Source organism: Amblyomma mixtum, chromosome 7 (assembly GCF_055824585.1).
Source record: "Amblyomma mixtum isolate Tamu chromosome 7, ASM5582458v1, whole genome shotgun sequence".
Taxonomy (NCBI): Eukaryota; Metazoa; Arthropoda; class Arachnida; order Ixodida; family Ixodidae; genus Amblyomma; species Amblyomma mixtum.
This window is the reverse complement of record NC_143018.1, coordinates 9,844,486-9,872,165: the sequence shown is the minus strand read 5'-3', so window position 1 is coordinate 9,872,165 and position 27,680 is coordinate 9,844,486. Positions and strand designations below refer to the sequence as shown.

General features: G+C 46.7%; 3 protein-coding genes across 3 annotated transcripts in view; 1 reads left to right on the top strand and 2 right to left on the bottom strand.

Annotated features, from left to right (window-relative positions):
• The window catches only part of LOC149334965 (putative E3 ubiquitin-protein ligase RNF144A-A), a 43,545-nt gene extending 15,865 nt beyond the window's left edge, over positions 1 to 27,680 (top strand). The window contains exons 3-9 of the mRNA XM_089551647.1: positions 7,766 to 7,867; positions 8,018 to 8,078; positions 20,220 to 20,332; positions 20,814 to 20,905; positions 21,711 to 21,855; positions 22,877 to 22,966; positions 23,942 to 27,680. Of these exons, the coding sequence (XP_089407773.1) occupies positions 7,766 to 7,867; positions 8,018 to 8,078; positions 20,220 to 20,332; positions 20,814 to 20,905; positions 21,711 to 21,855; positions 22,877 to 22,966; positions 23,942 to 24,079 (741 nt within the window). The 3' untranslated portion in view covers positions 24,080 to 27,680. The remainder of the gene's footprint in view (positions 1 to 7,765; positions 7,868 to 8,017; positions 8,079 to 20,219; positions 20,333 to 20,813; positions 20,906 to 21,710; positions 21,856 to 22,876; positions 22,967 to 23,941) is intronic.
• Positions 8,798 to 19,011, bottom strand: LOC149334966 (uncharacterized). The gene is made up of 12 exons (XM_089551642.1): positions 18,659 to 19,011; positions 15,027 to 15,218; positions 13,748 to 13,921; positions 13,115 to 13,195; positions 12,505 to 12,570; positions 12,363 to 12,425; positions 12,208 to 12,285; positions 12,075 to 12,143; positions 10,952 to 11,166; positions 10,712 to 10,871; positions 9,491 to 9,619; positions 8,798 to 8,957 (listed from the first exon to the last, which is right to left on the bottom strand). The coding sequence occupies exons 1-12, from the start codon at positions 18,681 to 18,683 to the stop codon at positions 8,908 to 8,910; spliced, it is 1,302 nt and encodes a 433-aa protein (XP_089407768.1). The 5' UTR covers positions 18,684 to 19,011; the 3' UTR covers positions 8,798 to 8,907.
• LOC149334967 (uncharacterized) lies at positions 16,016 to 18,474 on the bottom strand. The gene has a single exon (XM_089551649.1). It carries the CDS (start codon positions 18,462 to 18,464, stop codon positions 16,302 to 16,304), a length of 2,163 nt encoding a protein of 720 aa, XP_089407775.1. The 5' UTR covers positions 18,465 to 18,474; the 3' UTR covers positions 16,016 to 16,301.

Below are 27,680 nucleotides of genomic sequence, written 5' to 3'. Positions count from 1 at the left end.
GAGGGGAACGAGGCAGCCGACGCTGCCGCCCGCGCGCTTACTCACCGGGCGTCGCCTCATCCGCAGCCTGATCCGGAATTCAATTTCAATCCGGCCATCACCTTTAAAGAGTGTGGGTTTCTAAGTGGACACAGGCCACCACCCACCGCGGGTTCGAGCTTCGCGCGAGCCAAGGGCCCCGATCAGCCGTCACCACACACACACTGGGACACCGATGCGGTGCACTCAACCTCCGCTGGGAGGAGAGCGATTCGCCGCAAAGAAATAGGCCTCCAAGTTCACAAAGGAGACGTTTATTCACATCGTCCTCCAGCAGGTACACACGCACTCAATAGTCACCCCGTCCCGGGGGCGCGCGAGGAGCAAGGCTCCGCTGCGCGCACGAAGCGACTCGAGTAATGCGCACCGCTAGCACGCCGCTGCAGGAGAATGTCCCCGCGGCAGTGCTGTGATCTCTCTCTCGTGTCGACCGTTGGGCCGTTTGCGAGAGAGAGTGGGCATTCAACGCAAGGTACGCCTGTCAGAGGTCGCTGGACCCCGCTAGACAGGCTCGAGCCGCTGCAGGTCAGAGGACACGTGCGGGCGAGCTCGAGTAAGCACTGGTCCGAACGGCAAAGCCGGCACGGACAAAACAGTAACGTACGCACCTTTCGCTGTCTCGGAGGGATCTCCCTCTCTGGGCCCCGCTCGGACGGTCGCGCGGCGCGCGGCCGCCCAAAGCGGGGTCCCGAATTCCCGCCAAAAGGCGCCAATGGCAAAGGCCCTTGGGGAGCCGGGGCGGAGCTGTGGCTAAATGACAGTGATTAGTCACCCAGCCGCCTCTCCACCGCCTGAGGCGGGGGCAAGGGAAAGAGGAGAAACAACGCGGGAGGCCGGCTAGCCGCGCAAAGGCGACGGCGGAAAGCCAGATTCCCACATCCCCCTCTCCTTAAATTCCCTCCTACCCATCGGCAAAGCACGCGGCCAAAAATAAAGAAATCAATACACAAAAAAACTACACTTCAGTTCCAAAATAAAGAAATGAATACACACACAAAAAAAAACTAGCTACACTTCTGTTCCAGCCAGAACAACGTAAGAAAAAAAAACACACAAAGGAAAACAAGGCAAACAAACACTTGCATACGCTTCAGTAAATCAAAAACAGCTTGAAGATTATATACACGGTACCCAAGAAGATGTGAATACAACTGTACAACTATGTTACAGGTGGATGCCAGCCTCAAAGTTCGGTGGCGCGGCCCAGTGGGCCTGTCGGCGACTCACCGCTCGCAGACTTCAAGTTGAACAGGTTGGGAGGGCCGACGACTGATGGCGGTCTTCTTTCCGTTGATGTAGGGTGCGTTGATGACGACGGGGCCGCGGCAGAGCACTGACCTCGCGCCCTTGGACACGACATCACGTTCGGCACAAGAGAGTTAGTGCACCCCCTTCACGCCGGCTGAAACGGGCGAGGACGTCCGGCGGCGTCCAGATGTGTAACCTTGTCCACAGCGAGGGGTCCTTCTCATCCTCGCGCTCACGCAGAAGGACACAACGGCACAACTCACAGGCGTCGCCTTGGCTCATGGTTACGCGCGCACACAGCCACAGCCACAAACACGCATACACCGGCAAGTGCACGGACGCTGGTCGGCGACAACGACCCCCCCATCAGAAGCGTCCAGAGGCGCCGCGGCGAGGGTCAAAGGGTGCACTTTCCGCCCCCCCCCCCCCATCGCCCCAAACTTCCCCTCCATACGGGCCGCACAAAACTCGCACCGCGACACACGGCTCCTTAATTAACGAGCCAACCACCCACAGTCGGGCCGGAAATGAGAAAAGGCGCGCTGTACAAACGACACCTAATCCAATCTATTCCTTCTAGAAGATAAGAGCAAGCACGAGCGGGCTGAAGTTTGCCTATGTACATCTCGGTACGTTAGAACGAAAACAGACGAGAGAAGCAGGAAACGAAAGTGGCTAGAAACTGACTCAAGCAAAACAAATAAATAAATAGATAAACACGCAAGGCTGGAACTGAGCATGCTGCAAAAACAACAAAAAAATAACACACCGTGCTTCGCCTGGGTAGGGCCTGACGAGAAAGCTCGCCAGCTAGCTGAGGCTGCGTGCCTTCTGTTGCGGAAAAGTCCGCCGTCCGGCATCAATCACACCGGTGACCGTCGCCTCAGATTGTACCGGTGCTCCGTACGCTTGCGTTCCGCAGCACCAGTTGTGCCTTTGCGCTTGCCTTTGATACCAATGGGTACCGGCGCAAGCTCGTCAGACCGTGACGCGTAGGCCTTCAGGTCTATGAACCCCTGCTTGCTCCTGGGGAAAGGCCCCATCAAATCGCAGGTGGCCATCTGCCACGGACGCACACTGTCAATCGGTTTCATCATTCCAGGCGGCTTGCCGCCCCGTGACTTCACCGCTTGACAGACATGGCAGGAACGGCAATAGCGGAAAATGTCACGCTTCATGCCGGACCACGTCACCGAATGGCTCAGTTTTGCAAAAACTTTGGAGCCACTCAAATGACCGGCCAGTGGTTCGTCATGAGAGAATCTCAACAGTGCGCCTCTCAGACTTTTGGGGATAACCACCTAGAACGGGTCGATGGACTCGTCATCGGTGGCTATGTATTTCAGCACGAGCCCGTCATGGTCCAGCAAATATGAATCCCCGGGGTTCGCCGCGACACACGCTGGCTTCTTCCCCCCTGCGCCCGCTACAATACAAGTAGCGTCACGGCGCTCCGTCTCCCTGAGACCGTCGCTCACCTCGCGACAAAAAAGGTCATTTTGCTGGGCATTCAGTAGCTCTTACGGCTGAAAACGATTCCAGTCATCCCAGAGGGGAGCATGGTCTCGTCCCCACTCAGGTTTGCAGCCAAAATTTCCGTTCGCGTCGGCACTTCCGAGGCGCTCACGAAGAGCTTTGCCTCTCGTCCGCTTTGCGAAGCGCTGCTTGCCTGGTTAGCGGAATGGGTTAACCCGTTTGCGGGCTCCCCCTCCTTGCCGCCCGGCGGCTCGTCCGCTGTTTCGCCCCCTCCGCCTACAGGCGTCAAGGCGCCGCTGGCGAGTGGGGCACGGGATAGCGCGTCAGCTACCACGTTCGTGCTCCCCTTTCGATACTGCACGGAAAAGTCGTAATGCTGTATCAGGAGAGCCCAGCGCGCCAGCCGACCCGCAGGCTCGCGGAGCCGCATCAGCCAACTGAGCGCACTGCACCCCTGCCTCAGTGGAGGCTTGGGCGGGCTGCACGAACGAGGGAGGCAAGGCTCCTAGTTCGATGAGCGGCGTGGTTTCCACAGGGAACCGGGCCAGCGCCTCGCCGTTCCCAGAGCAGAATTGACTGCTCGCGGGGCACGGCTGCTGCTGTTCGAAACTGCCGGTTGCGGCAGCGTGACACGAACTGCTTTCGCACTGGGCGGAAAGCGTGCACAGCTGAGGCATGTGACCAGCGGATGCACCGCAGGGTGCTTCCGATACAGCTCCAATGGGAGCCGCGTGGTCGACATTTTGGGTTGTGTCGCCGTAAACCCCAATGGGGGCCGCGGCCAACCACGGTGTCTAGCTATTCGAAGGAACAGCAGCCAGCGGATCAAACGACGCTATAACTCCGTAGGGAGCCGACATGTAGCTGCCGAGTGCCCCGCTGGGGGTGTTAGACATGGTGCGCAAGCGTGATCGTCAAGGAGACCTGCTCGGCTAATGTGCCATCAAAGGCGTAAGCGCCAATGACTTAGCACGTTGGGCGCCAGTTGTGGGTTTCTAAGTGGACACAGGCCACCACCCACCGCGGGTTCGAGCTTCGCGCGAGCCAAGGGCCCCGATCAGCCGTCACCACACACACACTGGGACACCGATGCGGTGCACTCAACCTCCGCTGGGAGGAGAGCGATTCGCCGCAAAGAAATAGGCCTCCAAGTTCACAAAGGAGACGTTTATTCACATCGTCCTCCAGCAGGTACACACGCACTCAATAGTCACCCCGTCCCGGGGGCGCGCGAGGAGCAAGGCTCCGCTGCGCGCACGAAGCGACTCGAGTAATGCGCACCGCTAGCACGCCGCTGCAGGAGAATGTCCCCGCGGCAGTGCTGTGATCTCTCTCTCGTGTCGACCGTTGGGCCGTTTGCGAGAGAGAGTGGGCATTCAACGCAAGGTACGCCTGTCAGAGGTCGCTGGACCCCGCTAGACAGGCTCGAGCCGCTGCAGGTCAGAGGACACGTGCGGGCGAGCTCGAGTAAGCACTGGTCCGAACGGCAAAGCCGGCACGGACAAAACAGTAACGTACGCACCTTTCGCTGTCTCGGAGGGATCTCCCTCTCTGGGCCCCGCTCGGACGGTCGCGCGGCGCGCGGCCGCCCAAAGCGGGGTCCCGAATTCCCGCCAAAAGGCGCCAATGGCAAAGGCCCTTGGGGAGCCGGGGCGGAGCTGTGGCTAAATGACAGTGATTAGTCACCCAGCCGCCTCTCCACCGCCTGAGGCGGGGGCAAGGGAAAGAGGAGAAACAACGCGGGAGGCCGGCTAGCCGCGCAAAGGCGACGGCGGAAAGCCAGATTCCCACAAGAGATCACCTCTCTTTATCAAATTTTTCATGGCCTCTATCCCCCTCCCTGTAAAGGGCCTCACCAGGTGGAGGAGCGCTGGCTTCTCCGCCTCTATACCAATACTGTACTGTGCCCGGCAGTACTTAAGCACTTCAATTCTTCTTTCTCGGGCGCGTGCCCACACTGTGAGGAGGAGTTTTCGGACACCTACCACATGGTGTGGGCATGCCCTTCCAATCCTGCCTACCCGCCCCACCTCCACCCCACTCGAGAGGACTGGGAAGCTGCCCTGCGCGGCTGCTCTGAACTCCATGCCCAACAGGCATTGGTAGCTAGAGCCCGGGCCGCTGCGGAAGCCACAGGGATCCCGGACTAGGGATCCCTCCTAGTGTTTGTAAGGGGCGGGCCCTTCCGGCTCGCCCATCGACCTCTCACTGTAAATAGAAATAAAAGTTTTCCTCCTCCTCCTCCCTAATCGGTCGCCCGCGCGAGAGCAGTGAACGCCTTGACCGGACCTTTTCTGTTTGTGCCACCAGTCGTAAGCTTAGCACCGCGAGTACCGTGCCGTATAATCGACGTGCCACAACGCAACATCGATCGACTTTGAGAGGCGTTCCGAAATCTGCGGTGTTTTTCGGAAGACGGTGTTCGAAGAGACGTCCCTGGATGTCCTGGCGGCCTTCGCTGAAGCACCGCTATCGATGCGTACTACACGCTGAGAACGAGCGCAAAGCTAAGCGGGGGTCCTCGTATACGTTGTTTCGTCGCTCTCGTTCCCCCCAATGTTCGGGGCTCGGTTGTTTTTGGAACAGAAAAGGGGAATATTCCAGCCGGTGCGTATAGTGCAATTCTTCGGCCATCGGCGCGCCCTTGATGTGAGGCGGAGGTCGCGCGCGTCAAGCTCGCAGAACCCCCGTCGAGGCCGCGCGCCGGCGGATGTCACTCTCGCCTTCGACGGATTTCCGCGCGGTGTCCCCAGAAGCGAGCCTGCGGAAGCTCCGAGTTTTAGGGTGTGCGCGCGCTGTCTAACTACTACTGGTGGCTACGGGGAGGGTGGGGGGGGGGGGGGGGGGGGGGGGGGGGGGTACGCTCGCATTCTGCCGCGCTGTCTAAAGCAGATATCAGATCACTCCAGTCCGCAGTGAAGCTCCACCCACGTTCAGGACCTCCGAACAGAATTCCTCCTTGAAAAAAAGTAGAACCTTTCTAAAGATTTTTCTTGTTACGTAAACAAGAACATAGTTTCGAGAATTGTGATGTCTCTGACTTTTTTGATGCAGTCAAACATTAAAAACATTAAAAAGCTGATTTTGTTCGCGTTGTGATTGGCCAGCGGAGTTATACAGGATGCCGCGGACCGTGGCCCAGTGTTACAAACTGCTGCTTTTTTTTTTTTTTAACGTTGTATCCTACTATAAACCGGTGCGTCGCATAAAATAAAATCGCACCTAGCAGAAGTCAGGCTTTGGTGAAGAACCGGTGAAGAAAGCCACACCGCGACCAACGCTTTCTCTTTTTTTTCTTGGTGTATATGATGAGCGGCACTGTGTTCTACGCCGTAACCGAAAATTCCCCAAGTTGGACCCCGAATTCCCTATTCCCAGGCCCATTTCTCCTGCAGCAGCTTGAAAAGTAAAAAAGTGGGACCATTTCGCTTCTTGAATTTCCCTGAAATTTAGCTCGAAATCCCTTCTCGCCGTATTTTATTCCTCATATTCCAGGGAAAAAAATGGGAAATGGCTCGAAGTTCTTCCAAAACAGAGCCAAAATGTAAAGATTTCCGACTTTGAGCCAGCGGTCCGCGCGAGAATCGGCAGTCTTTCTCCTGTCGCACTCAATCGATCGTACTGGCCCCTTCTACGACGAAGTGCCGCGCAGACGTGCGTCTGACCCACTTTGCACGACGGTCAAGGCTGGCTTCGACTAAAGCGGCTTTTCTTTCACGCTGCCGGCTGGGTGAACGGCGCGAGATTATCGAGCGATTATAATCGCTACATGTTTCAGTTCTAATCTTATTGGTGCCGCGAACTGGTCCCCTGCACGATATAACGTGGTGAGCGCTGGCCAATCATGGTTGCTCAGTTGTGGTATATATATATATATATATATATATATAGAGAGAGAGAGAGAGAGAACTTGCTTGGGCGCGGTTACGAAGTTGGCGAAGTGAAATGGACTCATCGCGGCAGAGGCGAGGGTGAGCAAGGTGGTATTCGCGCCGTTGGGGGCGAAAATGCTACTGAATCTCGGAGATCAGGGGTCGAACGTAGTGCCGGCTCAGAGGAGGCGGTCGAAGGGGAGTCAGCCCGGTAAGAAAGAGCGCCATAGTCATATATCGGGATCAGTGCATTAACTTATATCGAAATCAGCTCGGACATTTTCCAAGTCCACTGTTCTGCGCGTCAGTCTTGCGGAGTTGCTCATAGGTCGGGCGTCACAGGACCGCGCTGGCTGTATTCGTTTCGTAGTACGTCTTTCAGTTTTGAACACCTTCAGAAGTAGCTTTATCGCTAGCGTGGACGGCGAAGAAATGGTACTACGCTAGATGTTCCTTGGGACAACCGCCAAGTCAGCTGCAGGTGGCAGCAGTATGGAGCGGAGTTTCGTAGCTCCTATTTTATGAGTAGACTAGACGCAGCAAAGGGATTTACGCCCTTTACGCCCCCCCCCCCCCCCCCCCCCCCCCTCGTCGCCCGTGCGCATTCGTCCCCACTGGCTCGGTCCGCGTAGTGATTGATCTCTTCTCACGATTCCCGCGTCCGCGCCAGCGACACCCGGGCTTTCTGGCGAACACCTTCTTGCTCTCGAAAGAGGAAAGACGGCAGAGGAGAACGGACCCCCCGCTTGGCGGCCGCACTTCCTGTGGTTGAGACTCGCGCCAAAATGGCCGCCCTGTCAGTCGTCGAGCGCGAGGTGCACGGAAGCGCGGCCGGTGGCGGAGATCGCAGTATCGCAAGTGCGAATACTGGATTGGCGGTCAAATTTAGTTTCTATTTTTGTCTAAAAGCTTAAGCAATAACAACAAAAAAAAAAAAATGTTGGAGATTGTGGCACAAACATTGCATGTTTGTTGAAAGACAAGGCTGTCACTTTTGTGTGCATTTGTGTAGACTGCACTTGAGTTTTTCTGTCTGCAGCTAAGCTGAGATGTGCAGGCTCATTTGTTGATCCAAAACGCGTGCGTTAATAGCTGCGAATATGTTTTATTTTTATTTTTCTACTTTTCAGTGCACACGTCAGTACCTGAGCGTCAGCATCCGTGATGGCAACGCGTACATACCATGCCCCGATGGCAAGTGCCCAACTGGAGGTGTCTTTGAGTCTTCAGAGGTACGACGCTTTTGTGACCCTGCATATATCTGTATGCATTATGCACATATGACATATAATGTGAATCAGTATTTAATGTACAGTGGTATTCTTCATCTACAGTGTGAAGCTTATAATTATTTTCTCCTTCCCCTTCTCCCTCCCCTGCAGATTGAAAAGCTTGTCGAGAGGGATGTTTTAGAACTCTACCTCCGATGCAAGCTTAACAGAGGTATGTAGTTCAACTTTTGTTTTTGCAGTTCTGCATATGTACTATCGCGCTCAATATGAGTTGCAACGCGCCCCAGACAACGCTGAGGCATCCTGAAAATGTCCTCAGGATGCCTCCACTGGGATGTTTGGTTGTCCTCAGGACGTCCTTCAATGATCCTCAAATGGGTCTCAACAAGTCGTTTGTCCGGCCCCAATACGTTTTGAGAACATCCTCAAAAGAGCACCCTAGGCCTTTTGTAGTACATTTTCAAGACATTTGTCTGAATTTAGGACATTCTCAGGATGTCCTAGAAAGGGCAACAAGGGACTAATTTAGTACATATTGAGGACACTACATTGAAGGCCTCATTGCAGTCCACGCTCAGCATTGTGAACTGTTACTCGTATTTATGCTCCATTACGTGTGCAGCTGCACCTAGCTGCTATTAGAACAAGAACAGTAACAGCTGCTACTGTAGAAAGCTAATATAATGCAACACTTGGAAGCTATAATCAAGCTGCAAATTTCCACGTGCATACGAACTATGCAATGCAAGAAACTGGCTGCAAGTTCTATGATACCCAGTACCAGAAAAGATCAGGTATAATGGCTGTCCTGAATAAACTGGCTGATATACGAGTTTATTACTTGGAAAGGCAGACAGATCAGCAGGAAAGCTGAATATCTGGCCTGCTACTCTGCACTGGGGAAAGGGAAGAGTCACAACGGGTGATTGAGCAACCTCAGTAGAACCCACATTGCATCAGTTCAGTTAGAATGGAAATGCTAGCAGGAACACAGAAAAATAATGCTGCATAAATATTTATTTCAATGCTCATTTTCTTCTTCATTCGGAAAACTCCAATTCTTCATCATGCAGCAGCTCGGTGTCTTGACCTAAAAGAATCAATCTTGGTAAAAGCAATATACCTCCAGGCAAACATTAGCAGCTTATTCTTTTTGTATGTTACTACATACGTACAAGCATTTCCACAATGAAAAATATATGATGCCTTTAACAGCACCCTGAATTCTTGTTTAGTAAAGCCAGAATTTTTTGCATGTTGAATACATGCACGTAATATTTAAGTTCCTACAGTACAGCACAAACAAGTTGAAGCAATTTTACCTGGAAAGATACTCCTCTTTCATGCAATTTTTTAAATCAAATGATCTGGTTGCAGAATAATCAGAACTTTTCATATAGTCTTAGTAGATGCGATAACTGCTCTTAACCGCATTTCATTTTGTATTAACATCTTCGAGAGAGAATACATAAAGTGAAAGGGGAAGCTGGTGAAAAGTGGCAGATATCTCTTGCAAGACAATACGGCGTTACCATTGCTTTCAAGATATTTCCTGGATACTTATGGTATACAGCAATAACATGCTATTGCTTCTTTTCCAGCAGCAGTTACAGTCCAACTTACCAGTGCTGTGAGCATGAGCTTCCTTCACATGAAGTTTGCGTAGCTTTTCTGCAGCATGTCTTAGCCAAATCTTTACTACATTTTCAATGTCATTTTTCTTAACTTCACTGAAGCATTTCTTCACTGCCTCTGGAAAAACCATTCATAATGACAGTGATTCATAATGCCCAAATGAAATTCACGCAATCATATGAAGCTGCATGGCATTAAAAAGCATATCACTGAGAAGTACACTGATTGAAAATGCTGCCAAACGCAAGAGTAAACAAGGAACTTTACAGAAACCATGTCTCGGCCTTTTTTTCTCATTTGCAAAGCTACAAGTGTGTCTCCTGCTTCTGTAGCTAACAGATGCATTATTTTCTTAGTTACCAATTGCTGCTCTCAAGATATAATGCTAGGAGCACTGCCCAAGCGAAGCTTGCTAGAGCATGTCTTGCTTTTTTTTATTTCAAACTCTTGCAAAATGGCTTAAGGTGGGAATAGAGGTGTGCTAAAGGAAAGTCGTGGAGAATACGCACTGTCTGATTGATTTCTAGACCTGAGCTTCTTTGAAATGTGCTGCGGCAGCAGGAGATAAAATACTTAATTATAACACTTCCAAGGAAAGAGAAAAAAAATTTCCTCAGTACTTAGGCCTTAATAGCTTTGTTCGCACAGCATTCCTTTCATCTTCCCTTTCTATCAAATGTCACTTGTTCACCTGACAAGAGTTTCATGAAACACTGAATCAGTTCAATGATTCATTTCATTCTTAACCCTGAAGGCTTCTTTCAAGCCAAAACATTACCCAGCTAACCTTGTTCTAAGCCACTCCGTAACTATGCCACCTTTGTGATATTGTGCTGAACTTTTTTTTTTTAATCTAGAAAAGGATTTTTTTTTACTTATGGGAGAAGTTCTCAAACCGAGTGTTCCAATGTGCTTTATGGGGTTTCTCAAGCACTTCTATTCATGCATGCTGCATCTGCTTTCTTTTCTTTACCCCCTTTATCATGGGGCTAATCATACTATAATGCTTTCAACAACTCTTATGCAATACAGCTATTCATTAATAGAATTGGGGCAGTTGTTGAGAATTTGTACACCCACGTGCCTCTGTTTGCGTCCATATCAAGCTGAAAGCAATGGAAGCAAAGGTAGGCGAGTTCCTCGTCAGGTTTAAAAAGCCATAAGGGTTCCCCTAGAGTGCTGCACAGATATGACATAAACGTAACTTACTGCAAATGATGTCAGTGACATTGAGTGCAGAGAAGTTGCGCTTCCCTTTCTGTCCTAACCAGCTGTACTCTACAGCCACTTGCAGACTAAGAAGTGCTGCAAGCATTCTTCTTGTTGCTGGGCCTACAGCTGAGCCCCCTAGGCTGGAGAGCTGGTGGAGCTGTAAGGAATGAATATATCATTAATAACGAGCCCTTTTCTATTCATGCTTCAACAACATGCAAAAAAAAAGCACCATACCAGTCGTGTCCTGAATGTCTCGCTACCCGACAAACTTGCATCAAATGTGAGAAATGCTTCTATATCGGTGAATGGAGTTTTCACCAAATCCTCGTGTAGGTCAGACGAAATGTGAGTTCCAGCACTGAGCCTGTCCATAATGGCCTGTAGCTGTTTGCCCTGCTGCTCAACTCTTAGGAGTATAGTTTGATTAATTCTGAGAAGTTGTTCAAATTCTGAAAAGATGAGCATATATGCATAATCAATTAAAAAAAAGAACAGAGTGAACTGGAACACTATAACATGGCAGCAACAGAACTCACTATTCTGAGCAAACACTATTCCTTGACCCAGGCTTGAACTTTTGCTCCAGGCACCAATTTTATGAGGATAAAATAAAATCCAGCCATTGCAATACAATATGATATGTATTGCAATAGATAAATACATATGGCTGTTTTTAACTGCTCGGTAATAAAGTGCCGGACATTTTCATCATAACTTCTGCATTATGCAAGGTTCATGATAATATCACTTATCACTATTCTTACTGGTGGTTGGGCCCCAACATCAAGGTGATTTAAAATGGTTCCTTCCAATGCGAGTTGACATGATAATAAGTTATCTTCCTTCTCATTCCAATCATCGACAGTGAACAAAATGCATACTTACTCTAGTTTCAGAACTGTCTCTGATTTATGCAAATGACCTGCTTCAAAGCAACAATTTTCTAAAACTTGTTCATAGCTAGTCTAAGAAGAACTCAATGACAAAAACTTGTTCTAACAGCCAGCTGAAAAACCCTTTTATTTGAAGCTATATATACTGCTGCTGTATAGAGATGCTATGTAGATGGTAATATATGTGTACTATTGGCAGGAAGAGTTGAGTTCATGCACCACAGTTGACTTAAAATTCGGTTTTTCGAAACATTCATTAGCATATTCTAAATATGCCAGATTATGCTCACTGCTTCCCAAATGAGGAGTGAAACTTGCAATAGAGCTTGAACTGTCTTTTGCTGTTCATTATAATTGAGATTACTTCTTCAGAAAAGTGCGACCACATATCTAGCAAAAACAAAAGCGACTACAGGGGTCACTTGTGTTCACTGACGAAAGGTCGTTATTTCACTCTTGGTTACCTGATTTAAGGGCGTATGTTGGAGCAGGGCTTGACACCAGATGATGGCCACTGGGCCTTGACATATGTGCTGCAGGGAGTGGAAACATCAATTTAATTATAAAACAAAAAAAGTAATGCATTCACAGGCTCACCTGGATGGAAGTGGTCATTGCCAGGTCTTGTCGGGTGCGCAGGTAGCATCCTCTGTGGCTCGTGACTTCCATAGTCATCTGACCATAATGAAACCAGAATTAAGTCTCACATAGGAACGGTACACCTGGAAGTGCCACTGCAGCAGTAAACTTACACTGTGACTGGTATCCTCTTTGGTCGCCTGGGATACGACTGTGCGGCATGCTGGAAGCGCGAGCTGAGGAATGCAACAGAAAGAGGGTGCTATATTATAACCAGCTGATGCACAATATTACTTCCAAGCATGTACAACTTACAAAAGCTCGGCAATCCTTGGCCGGGGCTCCTGGATAAATAATCTTCTTGACTGTCCCGGCTGTTATCTGTACATACAAGATATATTTGAATTAAAAATAAAAAACAGCTGCTGAGCTCGAGAGAACTTCTAGGCTTGGATTCATAGATGAATATCTAAATATACGGACTGACTTCAACCTGTGCATGCAACAAATCTTAAAATTATATCAGTCAATTAAAACTGCTTTGCACTTAGTACAAAAAAATTGCATTAGTTTGAAGCAAATGAGTAATGTGATGATGCTGCCATCATAAGAAGAGTATAGAGACAGCTCTACCTGCTCAAACTGACTTCATGGCACTACTCTTAATTCGCTTGTAACCAAAGCCTTACTCATGTAATGCAGTTCATACCACAGGACAACAAATTTTCTGCTTGAATAATACAGCCGACCCTTGATAAATGGAACTGTAAAACTTCAAGAAGTGTTTGAAATATGTGATGCTCAAATAACCAGTGCCTTTTTAACACATTTAAAGCTAGAACCAAAACTCCATGAATACAAATTAACAGACCATATGATTTCTATATTCATTATAATGCCTGCGTAACAAACAAAAAGATCATACCGTGAAGTTGAACGCTGTCCGATGAATACATAGCTCCTGTTGGTTCCTTTCGAGGCCTTTTATTGCTGTCATTTCTCGCTCCTTGAATTAAAATAACAGCAAAATGAGTAGAACTGCCACTCAAATGCAATTTTCGGTACTCACATTATAAAAGATGTCAAATAACCTGAACCACAGCCTTTTAACTGTTCATGAAAGATTTATCAGAATTTGCCCCCGTTATACTAAGAGAATTTTCACTATGAGCCTTGTCTAGTTTTTCTGCACACAACATGTTGCAACACTTAAGCCTCTTCACCCAAACAAAAGTGAGCAATAAATAGAGTTTGAGAGCTCCAACTTTGTTTTGGTTCACAGCTTTTCACTTTGAATTCTTTAGTGCATGCCATGCTTGGAAGTTTATGAAATGAAAAACGGTTGACGAGCACAAGATAATGACTGTTACTTCAAAGTGCACATGGCAAAAAACTTTTCCTCGAGAAAAAATGGATCATCAATCTCAAACTTTGTCTGCACTACCAGATCACTATAGATTTGTGCAGAATCTTTATATTAACAGTTAAGACATAGGATACAGAACCTTTGCCCCTCAAGTGTAAGATTGCAAAAAAAAAAAGAGCTATGAACTCTTACTTTTCATCATAACTTGTGGTGGCTTTGGCAGGTTCAGCTCATCATCATCCGTATCTGAGCATTCCAAATGTCTGGCTGTTTTTTTCCTCCTTCCCCTCCCGAGGTCATCTTCACTTTGGAGGTCAGACGTGTCTTCTGCCCTTCTCAGGCGTTGCCTTGCATCACCATATGTGCCTAAAAGTATAAATGGTGTAGAGCACTTTCCGTCAGTATCATGAAAGAAAGTTGTTTGCGTTTATTTTTTTCTGTGCAACCCAGTTGCTGCTGCTACCAGCTATAGCGATGCCATCACCTCAGCACCTTAATACTGTTACAACTGGGTTTGACTGCCGCACGTTTAAATGGCACATATTTCTAAAACTGAAAAATATAAAAATAACCATTACCCACTGAAATATGCTGAACATTTGCCACATACAATTTACTTGGCCCTGGTTGCCTATACAAGGAGTACAGTGATAATGAAATGCTCTAATCTCTTCTTGGCAAGAACTTAACTGGCAGGCCAAGTTCTTTTCAGTATTTAGCACATAGCATGTTACATGCAGTATATTTTTCAAGGCACTTAGCTAACAATGTGCAGCTGTTTCTAGTTTTTCTTGTGACTACAGTTTTGCTATTTCTATTAGCTGTACCCAGAAATCACTAGTGAAAAGAAAACTAATTGATGTCACAACTGGAAGGGCATTAAGGCAAAAAACGATAGGTGGCTGTTGAAATTACTGTCATAGAGAGCAAAAATGTCTTTTTTTTTATTCTTACCAAATGGTCGTGCACAAAATTGGCTAATTTATCAGAATTCCTACAACGCACTGACTACAGAATTGCAGCTACTCAAATTTAACGACTGTGATTATAATGTGAGGATCAACTACACAGGCCCAAAAATTAAAAAATAAACAAAAACAAATGTATTTCAAGGATCGTCTTCGCGGCTGCATAATGAAAGAAGCAAGCAAGGGGTGCATGAACAGAGCAATAGGGCAGACTTTGTGGGTGCACACTAAAGGGGGAAAAAAAATAGGTTGGCATAGATACAAATACGTTTGATACTTATGTCCAGGTACATGATAGACTCAGTTATAAATAATGAATGCTTAGTTGTAATAATCTACTGTAACACAATGCATAATGGCAGATTTCTATTTCAGTAAAGTTTTGCATTACAAGTAAATAAGATAATTTGTTTATGAAAGGCTAAGTATAAGAGCAAGTAATTTAAACATTACAGCCAGCTACAATGCATGAACATAAAATCAAACACAATAATCAATTTTACCAAAGGCTTGCACAGTTGTACATGGCAGTTCTTTCCAGTCTGGGCCCGGTGTTGCTCCAGCCTTAACAAGGCTCTCAACATGCCTCATCTCTGGGGGCCACAAACAAAATCCTTTTCTTGATATCCATCGTTTGTGAATTAATGCAACTGCATCGTCCTCTTCTGGAAACTTCACTACAACGTAGTGATCACCTTATAAAAAAGAAACATACATGCATGTACCATAATTTCTTATGCAAATGTTCAGTAGTATGCAAAACATAGCAAAGCCTCACAAGTATAACTGGCTCTAGAATGATGAAGTCAAAAAATTTATTTTACAAGCACAAAAATAGAACAAATACAGAGATTTGCCATTCAATAATAAAAAGACATCAGCAAACAACACAGCTACAGAATTCGTTACACCCTTCAGCAAAACATCATCTTTAGCACTTTCTAAATGCTGTCTTGCATCGTTACCAAATCTCTTAGATAACATACCCAAAAATGTACCCAGAAGTGTTGTCACTGTCTTGGACACCACTCTTACTCTAATGGAGCCTTTTTTTTTTTCATTGAATATGTATGTGGCTGTGCTGTGAAATGCTTTCAAAGCTACTCCTAATGTGCTTAATTTCGCTCATGATCTGGGTAATTCACCTCTACATTGCAAAGGCATACTACCACTATTACGATACCTCACCACCCATCTTCAACTCCAGAAAATTGAATTACATTTTATTCCTTTAAACTTAAGCAAACTGTGCCGCCGCGGTGGCTCAGTGGCTATGGTGCTCGGCTGCTGACCCAAAAGACGCGGGTTCGATCCCGGCCGCGGCGGCTGGAATTTCTTTGGAGGAGAAATTCTAGCGGCCCGTGTACTGTGCGATGTCAGTGCACGTTAAAGAACCCCAGGTGGTCGAAATTTCCGGAGCCCTTCACTACGGCGTCTCTCATAGCCTCAGTCGCTTTGGGACGTTAAACCCCATAAACCAACCAAACCAATTTAAGCAAACTGTAGCACTATGCCTGTACAGACCCTCAAGCTTATACTACATTTCATCCCTTAAATTAGCATAGCTGCATCATCAGCAAATTCGAGGTTACTGTTTTTTTCCAGCAATTTTCAGTACCACAAAACCATCAGACTGTCCCCTTGCCTCATTTCCCGACTCCCACTCCATCCATGGAGAACTGTCTGCTATGTAGTGCCAACAATATGCACACTTGTGCCACATGAGGTGTAAAAACAAGTCAGCCAAATCAGACACTGTGTGTAATCTAGGCAAATGCTCAAGAGTGGAGGAGAGGAAAAACAACATTCTCTCTCTTAAAAAGCACTTTTAGGCATTTTTTGGCAATGCTGTGAAGAGGCCAGGACGACAGGCTAGAAGGCTGCGAAACTATGCATATACCGAGCATCGAGGATGGACAAGGCGAAGTGTACAGGTCTCTGCACTGGCGAAACTTTCTTCCAATGACACATGGGTCACCAGATGGAAAATGAGCAAAGTTTTCAATCAAAATAACAGACCCATCTAGAAGTGTGCAACAGTTATTTTTCTTGTCAGCTGCAAGCACAAGATTGCCTGGTAATGTTGCTTTAAAAAATTGTGGCCCTTGGCAAGGATCAATGAGCGGCCCTGTCTCATGCTCTGACGTGAAAAGCGGGTAACTTGTTGCCTTCACGTTGCCAGTGAAAACTGTGCCATGCTCTGCCAACCTGTTACACAGCTGTTCAAGAGGGCATTCTGGCTTCCGGAGCATGCGCTTTAAAGAAGACATATAATTTTCAAATGGAAATGCACTCCAAGCATCTAGGGGCCCTAGGTGCAACACATCAGCAGCTAGATGGTACAGCCCATGCACATTATGTGAGGCATGCTGTTGACCATAGACCTTAATAAAGCTGCTAATAAAAAAACTCAGCAGGTCTTCTGCATACTTAACTTCATTTGCTGTAGCAGCACTGCTTGACAGTACACGTATGGCTACATGCAAAGCAAGGAAATTTTTATACATCTCTGGGGGAATTACTGATTGCAAAACAATAGGTCCTGCATACAACAAAAAGAAGCGAAGTTCTGTTGCTTTCCATCTATCTAACTCTGACAGGCCCCTTGGCTTCCTGTTGAAGTCACAAGGCACAAACTCAGCTAAGTTTGTATTTCTCTCTGAAATCTCACTACAGACTTTGCTGCCTACCCTGACTTCTTTTGGACCACGGGTCCATAACAGCAGTAGCTTGCGTGTTACACCTAGACATACAAGGTGCATATAATCGAATGGCACACATTTTATGATGTCTATAGGTAGTTCTTCGATAACTGTTTCACCAGTGTGGTGCTGCTCCTGTGTTTTTGCGCGAAAGCTGTCATTTGTTCGTAGTTGTCTAGGAGCACTTGGAAAGCACACTCTACCTTCACAATATTCTCCTTTTAAAGTACATTTTGGACAACTATAGTAGCCTGTGTGGCTTCTAATATACATCACAAAAGCTTTAGCAGGAGCATCACAGACTATGGAATGGAGCCTTACAGCAACTGTCAATATGCCAAATGTTATGCCTGTAGACATGAGACATTTCAGCTCGTCCACAAAGTCCCGCAGAAATTCATTTGCACTGTGTGGTTTGCTGTTGCCAAAGAAGACAGTTACAACAAATGGCACTTTCTCACTGATGTTGTTGACCCGGCCAAGGATAGTCCAAAACTGTCCTTTAGAGCTTTTTGAGACTGGCAGGCCATCAATGTTGAAACTGAGGCTCAGTTCTGCAGGCAACTCGCCACAGTTGAGCAGCAGCCACCTCAATCCGACTTCAATACCGAAATGACGATATTTTCCTCCTGCACGCTCCAAAATTCCTGCAGATTTCTTTGGAGTCTGAAGTAGGGCTCTTGCAGATGACGGCAGAGAAGAAAAACATGCATGTGTCCGAAGAACTTTCAGCAGCGATGTCACCGCGGCGTGAGATGACTGCGATTGCACTGCCCAAATCTGCAGCTTCTGCCTAAATTTTGTGATGTCATCACTAGCATCACCTATGCCGTCCTCCGTGGAAGCGCCGTCGTTGGAGAAGGATGCAGGAGGAATGCCTCCTTCAACACCGTCCACGCCGGGGCTTTCTGCAGCTTCCCAGACCCACGCCGAGCCATAATCACTGTCAGAGCATGACGAGCAGGCTGCCTCGACACAATAGTGCTCGTCACTGTCGGATGACACACCATAAGTACTGCCTGCCCCAAGATCGCTTGACAAGCGCTTGTTCGCACCAGGCTCGCGTGATGTAGGAGCTCTAGGCAAATCACGCACAACGCACGTTGCAGGGGTCTCCAGTTGACGCGAAGTGGATGGCCCTCCTAGTATTTGATTTTGCTCCAGGTTCAACAGCTGAAGACACGCGTCAACACGCCGTTTCCTCTCCCGGCGGAACTGTCGATCAGAACTTTCAGCCATTTTGAACTTGTCTGGCGGTCTGGCTTAAAAATGGCGCGAATGTGATGTCATTTTTAACAAAAAAAAAACAAAGAAAACGGCGAATGCCAAAGAAACAAGCGCAGGCGACAAGCAGTTTTGCCTATCGTGGTGACTACTAAGTTCGCAAGTTTTCCTATCAAAAAAAATTTAAGACATAACGTCAAGCATCTCACCTTTGTTTGTAAGCGTCGCCTCCATGACTTTTTCAGTGCGCTACTTCGCCTTGGAGGAAGGAAAATGCAGATTCCTATGCCCTGGCTTGGCTTGGCTTGAAGAGACTTGACTTGGCTGATTGAAAGGTGGCGTGCATGGAGGAAGGAAAAACAATTTTCCTTCCTCCATGTGGCGGTGACGCAAGGCGCTCATGGGTACCGCAAAGATATGCCGTGGTAAACGACAGATCCGGAAAGGTTCTAAAGTATAACAGTTTTCTAATTTACTGGTTAAGCAAACACAATGCTACATACAGTATACGCAACCAACTCTCGATTGCTGCAAAACAGACACTGAAAGAAAATCATTTCGTTTCCGGAGCCTCGGTGCACTTTTCCGCTGCTCGCGCATTCGCGTACGAAGAAAAGCACCCCGCCTGCCTGCTTGCGCCTGCGCTGCGACGTCGTGTTCACGCGTCGCTGTGCGGCAGAGAAATCTTCACGTAGCGCACAGCGCTGCCCAACTCGATGCCGTTGCGCTCTCGCACAAAAGGGAAAAACAGGCGGTTTAGCCGCGCGAATTTGTCAAGAATTCACCTGTGCGCTTTAGTTACCGCAATAATGACCGTGCTTTAATTACCGCAATAATTACATATAGCTGCAGGAACAACTGCAATCAAAAAAAGGGTCTGTTTGTAACTGCGTCCTCATTAGGTCCTCCAGATGACATTTCTAGGACCCTCGACTAGGCAGCGTCCTCAGGACGTCCTAAAGACACAGTCAAAAATCGTGAGGACGTTTGTATCTTTTGAGGACATCCTCAGGATGTTTGGTGTTGTCTGGGGGTCATCGACCGGGGCTCGTTCCGTGGTGTGCCTCCTCCAAACAGTCGCTCAGAATTCTGGGATGAAACTGCTGTTCCAGGAAACAACAGCACCCCCGCTCAGGAAAAAGTTTCTCCCAGAATTCCGAGCAGCTGTTTGGAGGAGGCACACCACGGAACGAGCCCCGGTCGATGACCGCGCATTGCAACTCATATCGAGCGCGATAGTACTTACAATGTGCTTTCATAGGAGTAGCTTTAAAAAGCATCATGATAACATTACACAGTTGAAAGTATATGTGGAGCAGATAAAAATACGAACATTGAAGCAACATGCAACAGCACCACATCCATAACTGTTGAGTGGTCCCAAACTATCCCAGCATTGTGTATAATGGTAAAAATAAAATAAAAATAAAATAAATTTGTCCAACCTGTTTCTTGATTCGTACTGCCACCAGCTGCGCACCAGTCAGACTTCATTCGCATTTATTGTTTTTAACAATAATGTAACAAATATTCATTTATTTTAAAATATTTAAAAAACATTTAAGTTCCCATAATGCACGTCTTCTCATTCTACAAGAGCAGTATCCATATGCATTTCATGATGCATTTTGTCGTAGGAGACCTGCACATTGTTCGTGTAATGAACTTGTCTGTCGGAGTAGTAGCATGCGTGTTCCTCTGTTTATTCGCCTTTTGAACAATCTTCACGGTGGCCAGCGTTTGATGTGCTGCTGTTTCTGCTGTCTGCAGACGTGGAGATGGACCCCAACCAGACTTGGTGCCCTGGCCCGGGCTGTGAGAGCATCTGCCGTGTCTTGCCACCACTGCGCGAGTGTGAGGCCTCACCCGTCCACTGCGCCAAGGTACTCCATTGCCTGGCGTCTTGCTTTTGTGGCCAATTTGTACGGTGTCAAGGTAATTCAGCCGGTGTGCTCGTTTTGCGCCTTGAAGCGTAGCTGTAGCCCAGTTTCTTTCTGTGTAAGCGATTTGCGTCTAGCTTAGTTTAATTTTGTAGAATAACCTGCCAGTACTTCGTGCTAAAGGGCAATGCCACACTGTGAGTCCAGCAGTGTACGACTCGACGGTGCCCTCTCTGCGAGAAAATCGTCACAGGTTATCTCGGGGCCTGTGCTCCGTTCTGTTGTGTTGACATCCATGTGTAGGAATCAGTTAAAAGAAAAATGCACCTGCAGTTTAACCTAAGCCCTCTGAGCTTCTCCTATAAAGGAGCAATCATCATTGAAGCCAGCTTTCATTAAACATGCAGGCTAATATTTACTTAGTTAAAGAGTGTTGTGCTCATCCTTGGAGCCACGTATTTACCACCGTGTTTCTTCCTTACAGTGCAAGCTCACATTCTGCTCGTCATGCAAGGAGCGCTGGCATGCGTACCAGTCCTGTGATGAGTTCCGGAGACAGTTCTCTGAGGATGAGCTGTGAGTGCCTTTTCTTTTATTTCTTACTGTTCTTTTTAGGCCACCTATATCATTAAGATAGAGCAAGATAAGAAAGATAGCTAAGATAGAGTGAAGAAGAGCATGGTTGGGATAACACAAAGATTCTGTTTTGGTTCTGCTCAATTTTTTTTTCTTTTTCGCCATCGTCATTGGCTAAAGCGGCCCCGCTGTCACCAGCGTCTGCTAGTAGGTGCTGCGGATGGCAAGGATTGAATAGAATTGAATTGAAGAAAAGGATAGTTATGTGTACTGGCCCAGCAGTGATTCACCGGCTCTCCTTTTCAGCCTTTCGTTGGAGGGCAAGCTTGCTGTTGTGTACATGGGTTACAAATTATAACAAGAAATTGATACAGCTGATAAAGCTAATTTCTAGAAGGCGACGAGAAATTATTCAAAAGTGAGCAGAATGCAACAGCATTTGATTAAAAAGTGAGTAAGGTTAATGTCGCTCTTTTCGAGCATCTCCCTTGTCAGCATCGTTGATTTCTTCATAAAGAGTTGCATAAAGGCAAGCTGTTCTTGGATTTTCATTACTGTACTTGTTTGTATGGTAAAGGTTTGAATATCTGCTATGTGTTTTCTTTATTCTCATGTGTGCATCACCTTGAATGCATTACGACAGTAGCCATATGCAAATGCTTCCGTGCAGATGCTTCTGAGCAAATATTCTGCGGTCATTGTTGACATTGAAAGCCCCATTGCTTCCATGTGTATACTGAAACACTGGCTCTATCTATAGCGTGCCTGCATTACAGTCAACTAACGATGCACCTTTGCAATGCAGGGCCAACCTTCCCGGCGAGGAGTCTGGCCTGATCAAGCGTTGTCCGCGGTGCCGCATCCCCATAGAGCGGGATGAAGGGTGCGCCCAGATGATGTGTAAACGCTGCCGGCACGTCTTCTGCTGGTACTGCCTTGCCTCCCTCGACGTGAGTGGCGCCTCCTCTTGGATCCATGTGCATTTTGCATGCAGTTTGCCTCCTCGAATGGTAGAGCCTGGTCTCAGCACAGCATTGTCCACTGTGGAGTGTATAAGCACTACAATGTTCACATTCACTCGGTGTATTTCCTCGTGACAATTTCTTTCTTATGGCAGTTGTCATGAACAAATTCTCGGTGGTCATATGCTCCAACATGGAGGTGAAACAAACCAGCTGTTTAAAGTTATGATTTTGTGACACCTTGACACTGCTGCTGTCATGCTTTCTTTTGCTTATGCAATGAAATAGTTGGAGAAGGGAATATCACCTAAGATGAGGAATACAGCTAGCAGCAGTAGCAAGTGATTCAAGCGATTCAGTTATTGCAAGCTTGCTCCAATGCTGTAGAAATACTGCGAGGCGGCCACTGAGCAAGTTACTCAACCTCGTTCACTTTATGTGAGTAGATTTAATTCGTATTGATGGAGCCAAACATCTTTGTACCAGACATGTATCTATTTTTTTTTCTTTCAACATAATAGAGTGATGGGTGCGTTTGCTTGCATTAATAACTACAAGGTGCCTCATCATAGTTTGCTGCTGTATTTTGCATGTTAGTCCGTTAATCTTTCACTTAGCATTCATGTTGTGACGCAGACCAAAGGGGATCAGTTCTAATCAGTGATGACTGTTGATGCGGTAAAATCTCACGAGTTTGTACTCGCACAGTTTGAACTTTCAGCATATCTGAACTTGAACTGTGGTGCTGTTAACATTGTATGTTAAAAGGCTTCCTTTAGTTCGAACTCCACATGATTTATACATGTTTTCATTCTCCTTTATGCTTGAATTATCAAGCCTTAGCAGCTGCATATTTGTTATTCTGCATCATTGCTTGATGTTTGATGTCCCTGTTTTGTCCTTCACCAATATGCCAATAGATATGTTTCACACAAGGATACATTGCTGGGGCAGTGCTCTCCCTGAGTCCCTGCTGAAGTTTTCTCTTTTGCTCATTTCCTTGGTCCAGGATGACTTCCTGTTGCGGCACTATGACAAAGGGCCATGCAAGAACAAGCTGGGTCACTCGCGGGCATCAGTCGTCTGGCACAGGACCCAGGTCTGTCCCGATTATATCATTTACCACTGGACGTTGAAGCCTGCAGAGCGATTGTGCTCTCTCCTTCCTCTCGTTGGTTAAGAGAATAAGGGTGATATATATTAGCAGAAGTTAAATTTTGGTAGCTGAAATTAAGGGAGCATACATTATGCGAGAGTGCCCAGTATGCAAGTAAAATACAGTTTGCAAGCTGCAAACTCTTCAAGCTGCATTCACAAGTCACTGAAGGAAAAGAAAGAGATGATGCACTGATACAGTTTGTGTGTGCAGTGAAGTTGCACCTACATTCATGACCATCACACACTGTTCCTCCTCACACCTAGTCCATTGTTAAGCCTTCTTTTTTTTTGTTACCCAAACAAGAAATTGACCTCAAGACAAAATTATAAGCACAAGAGTTTCAATGCGTCTCATGTATTTAATGAAGTGAAGCATTAAAATGTATCTTTCGCTGACTGATGTGATTGGTTAGCAGAGTAGCTCGCAACCCCTAGGGCCACTGCCCATTGATGATGATAATAATAATGATAAAAATAAAATTTATTTCCAGTTTCATGTACACATATTATACTCTGCACTGCGTAATCACAATTCTGCTTGAGTGTGCAGCACAGGCAGCCAGTGGCCCACATCATTGGAAACACACATGAATTCTCGTATATAACAAAATATATACATATCGTAAGACGCGGGTTCGATCCTGGTCGCGGCGGTTGCATTTCGATGGAGGCGAAATTCTAGCGGCCCATGTACTGTGCGATGTTAGTGCACGCTAAAGAACCCCACGTGGTCGAAATTTCCGGAGCCCTCCACTATGGCTTCCCTCGTAGCCTAAGTCGCTTGTCTTAATACCTGTTCAAACACCAACTGCTTTTTGCTTAGGTTTTATCTTTTTATGATAGAACAGACTACCGGGTCCATTGATCTGATAAGGAAGTATACATCTAACCATTGTCCCCTGCTGTTTTCTCACAGGTGGTCGGCATCTTTGCTGGGTTTGGCTTCCTGCTGCTGCTAGCCTCGCCCCTCCTCTTATTGGCGGCCCCATGCCTGTTGTGCTGCCGGTGCAGTGGCTGCCACCGCTGCCTCGACCCAGAGCCCGCAACCCTCTGAGCCGCCAGAGAAGCCAAGAGCTGTGCCATGTGGCTGTGTGCCACATGGCACAAATGGACTGCTGTGAGCAGTGCTGTGGGCCAGGCGTCTTCAGCAAGGATGCAACGAAGCATTGTCTTCTGCAGCATGTTGTGCATAGCGCTCCACGTCCACCTCGGGCTGGCACGAATTTTTGGCATTGACACAGCAAAATGCAGTATTTTGCGCTAACATGACGATGCCACAGTTGTGGCTGGTATTCGTGCAGTTTTCGCTACAGCACCTCTTGAAGCCTCAGCTCTTGTGCACGCTTCCTTCATTGTTATTTCCTCACTGGAAAAAAGAGTTGTGAACTTTGTGTCACGGGTGCTGCGTTCTTCGAAAGTTGCATGGCAAGCTTCTCTAACCCTGCAAAGGGAGAAGCTATTCATCGAGTTAGTTTTGCATTGGAATGCTAGTGTATAGGTGTTATCATAGTTTGCAGCCGCAGAAGTGTGCCTAGTGCCGTTGGGATTGTAAAAGCATGGCACAAATGTTGCTAGAGCTATGTATGGGATTTGTGAACACTCACACTTAGTTGTGGTACTCATGTGATGGCGCAGCTTTTTACCCACTTCGTCCATCCATTGCGTGGCTGTCCTGTAACCTTTTTTTTTTTCATCTCATTTGAGAGCAGTTGTGATGTGACATTGGCTTCATTCTTTTATTAGAGTACTTGTAATAGTGGACATATATTACTTTAGTCTAAATAGCACTTTACGGCACATATTGTAAACAGCTCTAACCTCAGTTTTGCTGTCTGATATTTTGTATGCTTACATGTGATTGACATACTTTAGGCGTGTATTTCTGTTACTTTGTTGAAGCTTTGCTTTCACTACATGAAAGTTGGCACTTACTGTAAAGGCGAACGAAGCTTCAGAAGTTTTTTTTTTTGTGAAGGAACTGAAACATTGCCTGCACACCAAAAATGTGTGCAGCAACACGTGAGCACTGATATCTCAGTTTCGCAGCTCGCAAGAGTAGTGTACTAAGCCAGAAAATTCAATTCCAAGCTCAGAATTGCAACTGGTACCAAGAAGGCACAATTCAAAAACGGGAATTTTGTTTTCTTCAGTAGTGACCTTTTTCTATCAATCATTCTTGCAAAGAAAGTACACTTGAATCAGCTAGATGAGGTTATGTAGGAATTGCTCCATACCTGAAAGCACCAGATGCTTGTCAGCACATGTATTGGATGTCTTCCAGAACAGATTTTATTGCAACAGTTCCATGAAAAAAAGTAGACTTGTAAGTAACAGCTGGGCAGCTGTGTTTGGCCCGATCAAACGTGTTTTAGAAGTTGTAACGATAAGCTGTTACATTATGCTGCAGCGACACACTCTTTTGGGTTCCTTGTACCAAGCTTTCACCCAGGCGGCGGTTCTGCGTCCCGGCAGCAAACATGAAAACACCTATGCATTGGCATGTTTCTGTGTGATTGCATGTTAACCGTGACTTCGATTGCTCACATGTTGCTTTGGAATGTAGAATGCACCAGCACCCGGTAAAGAAAGTTTCACGAATACGTCTCGCAATGTTCACTGTTGCCGCATAGAAAGCAGCAGGGCAATGGCCGACATGGCTCGCAGTTGAGAGCTGCTGGCTTGCATTTGCCTCTACACTGAACAAATGTGGTGTAGTAACTAATTAGGGGGCTTCTCATAGAGGAACCGCCACTTCTCATCCCTGGTGTGTTGTTACCAGGGGCGCCCTTTCTGCGTTTTTTCTTGACGCCGTCCGAGTTCCACTCAGGTGTGTGATCGTTATACTATTATGCCCGCCAAGCGTCGCTGCACCGGCTGCATTATGCAATGTGAGCACACTACAGAGCTTGCTCCACACTACTACATCAATCGTCACGGACTCATCGGAGTGGATGCCTAATATTTTTAGCTCCCTAGGTCTTGAGCTCTCGTGGCGAGTTCTGCTTGTCGCTGAACCAGCGGTGCAGCATATATTACTGTTAGCAGACTTTTTCCTTAGGAAGGTTTTTGTGGAATAAGAGAAGTAGGGACGTGCAGTGTCCTTTTCTTCACCAACTCCTCTCTCTGATAGTGAGGCATTCTTCACAGCTCAAGGTTCTTTAGTCTGTAGCTGCAGGCTAGAATCCTCGTAAAAAAAGCCAAAGGCTCCCCATTTTGTGGTGCTACATCATTATCTCACTGTGAAAAAATTGTGGAACGTCAAGGGAACAATGTACATAGTTTTGCGCCACGCTGTCAGAGGCTGATGTTCGAAGAATAGTTTTGTTTCAGCTGCCGCTTGTGAGTGACACGAGTGTCCCTTTTTTTTTTCTGATGTGCCACCAATAAGTGCGAACTTCGGAATTTATGACCTGTTTTGGTGTTTTCGGCTGTGAGAAAAAAAAAACATTTTGGGAAGAAATGTGGTATGGCACTTGAGTTTATGTTGATGTCCTCTGGACAGTGAAGTGTTTTGTCATTTTATTTTTGTGGCTAGCTAGCTGAGCCTTTTGAGATTGCCGGTGAACCTGTGTGTATACATATATATATCTGTGTATAGTCACTTCATTCTGTACATAGGGCTAAGTTTTGCTCGCGTATGCACTTGCAATGTTTGCAGACGCATAGCAACCGTTGGAAAGTGCTAGCGATAATATGTGGCAAACTACACTTATTATCCTCTGTGATAGCTTTCAGAGCAGATTAGGTTTAGCTTGTAAGTAATGTAGGTCTTGGAATGAGCCAATGTGCTGCAAGAGTTTTTCCAATGCCTATGCAATGCAATGATATGTTGTTGGCTGTATATAATGCTTCTTTAAGAATCAAAGTATACGGGAGTCATATCAAGGGAGATATATTGCAATCGCTGCTGCACTTGATACCTTGAGTTCTTATTTTGTGTGTGCATGTGTGCACGGAGGGCTGCCTCGCAGTTCTTGAGAAATAGCATCAAAATAACCGTTTCAGAATCTCGTTGCTGTAGCAAAGCCGGGTAGGCAGTTACAAATTGTTTTGTGAGGTAATATTTTTGCAGACAGGCATTTTCGGTGGTTGCAGTTGGAGTGGCCCAGTTCTTCAGGTTACAATTTGCCAATGTTGTCTTGCATGAAGAGCGTGGGGCCGTCCATGGTTTTTGTTCCAGCAAGGTGAAGTGGCTTAACTTGGATTGCACTTTCACATGTGGCTAGAAACCGCAATTATTACGGACAATGTGCCGTGAACTTCGCTGTCACCATTTGCACCTTCAGCTCTGGGCATAGCTTTAACCACCAGAGTGCAGGAGCTGGTAGGTGCAATGCCTGGATGCAAATGAGGGGAAAAAAAATGCGGTTGTGTTAAATGTATGTCTTACTTGTCGGTGAACAAGTCTTTTTAGAGAGTTTACCGCCGTTGGTGTGGTGACAAAGGTTGCAAAGTGAAGTTTCTGGCCGCATGCACCTGCGTGCCAGTTTGTTCCTGTTCTTTTTTTTTTATTTGCTTGTTGGCTGTCTGAGCTAAGGCGAACAAGGCGGGCATGTACCTAGTCCTCGCAAGCTAGTCTCGACTGAGGGAGTCGCATCATTTTCACTTTGTGCACGCGAAAATAAAAACTGGGCCTCATATGCACACCTGCTGGA

Bases quoted from the DNA above. Each gene is read 5' to 3' on its own strand.
- LOC149334967 (XM_089551649.1), bottom strand. From the start codon at position 18,464: ATGGCTGAAAGTTCTGATCGACAGTTCCGCCGGGAGAGGAAACGGCGT.
- LOC149334966 (XM_089551642.1), bottom strand. From the start codon at position 18,683: ATGGAGGCGACGCTTACAAACAAAG. The intron at 15,219-18,658 runs GTGAGATGCTTG...CTTTTTTATAAG, and splicing joins GGCGACGCTTACAAACAAAG to GTGATCACTACGTTGTAGTG. The intron at 12,426-12,504 runs GTAAGTTGTACA...TGCATTCCTCAG, and splicing joins CCAAGGATTGCCGAGCTTTT to CTCGCGCTTCCAGCATGCCG.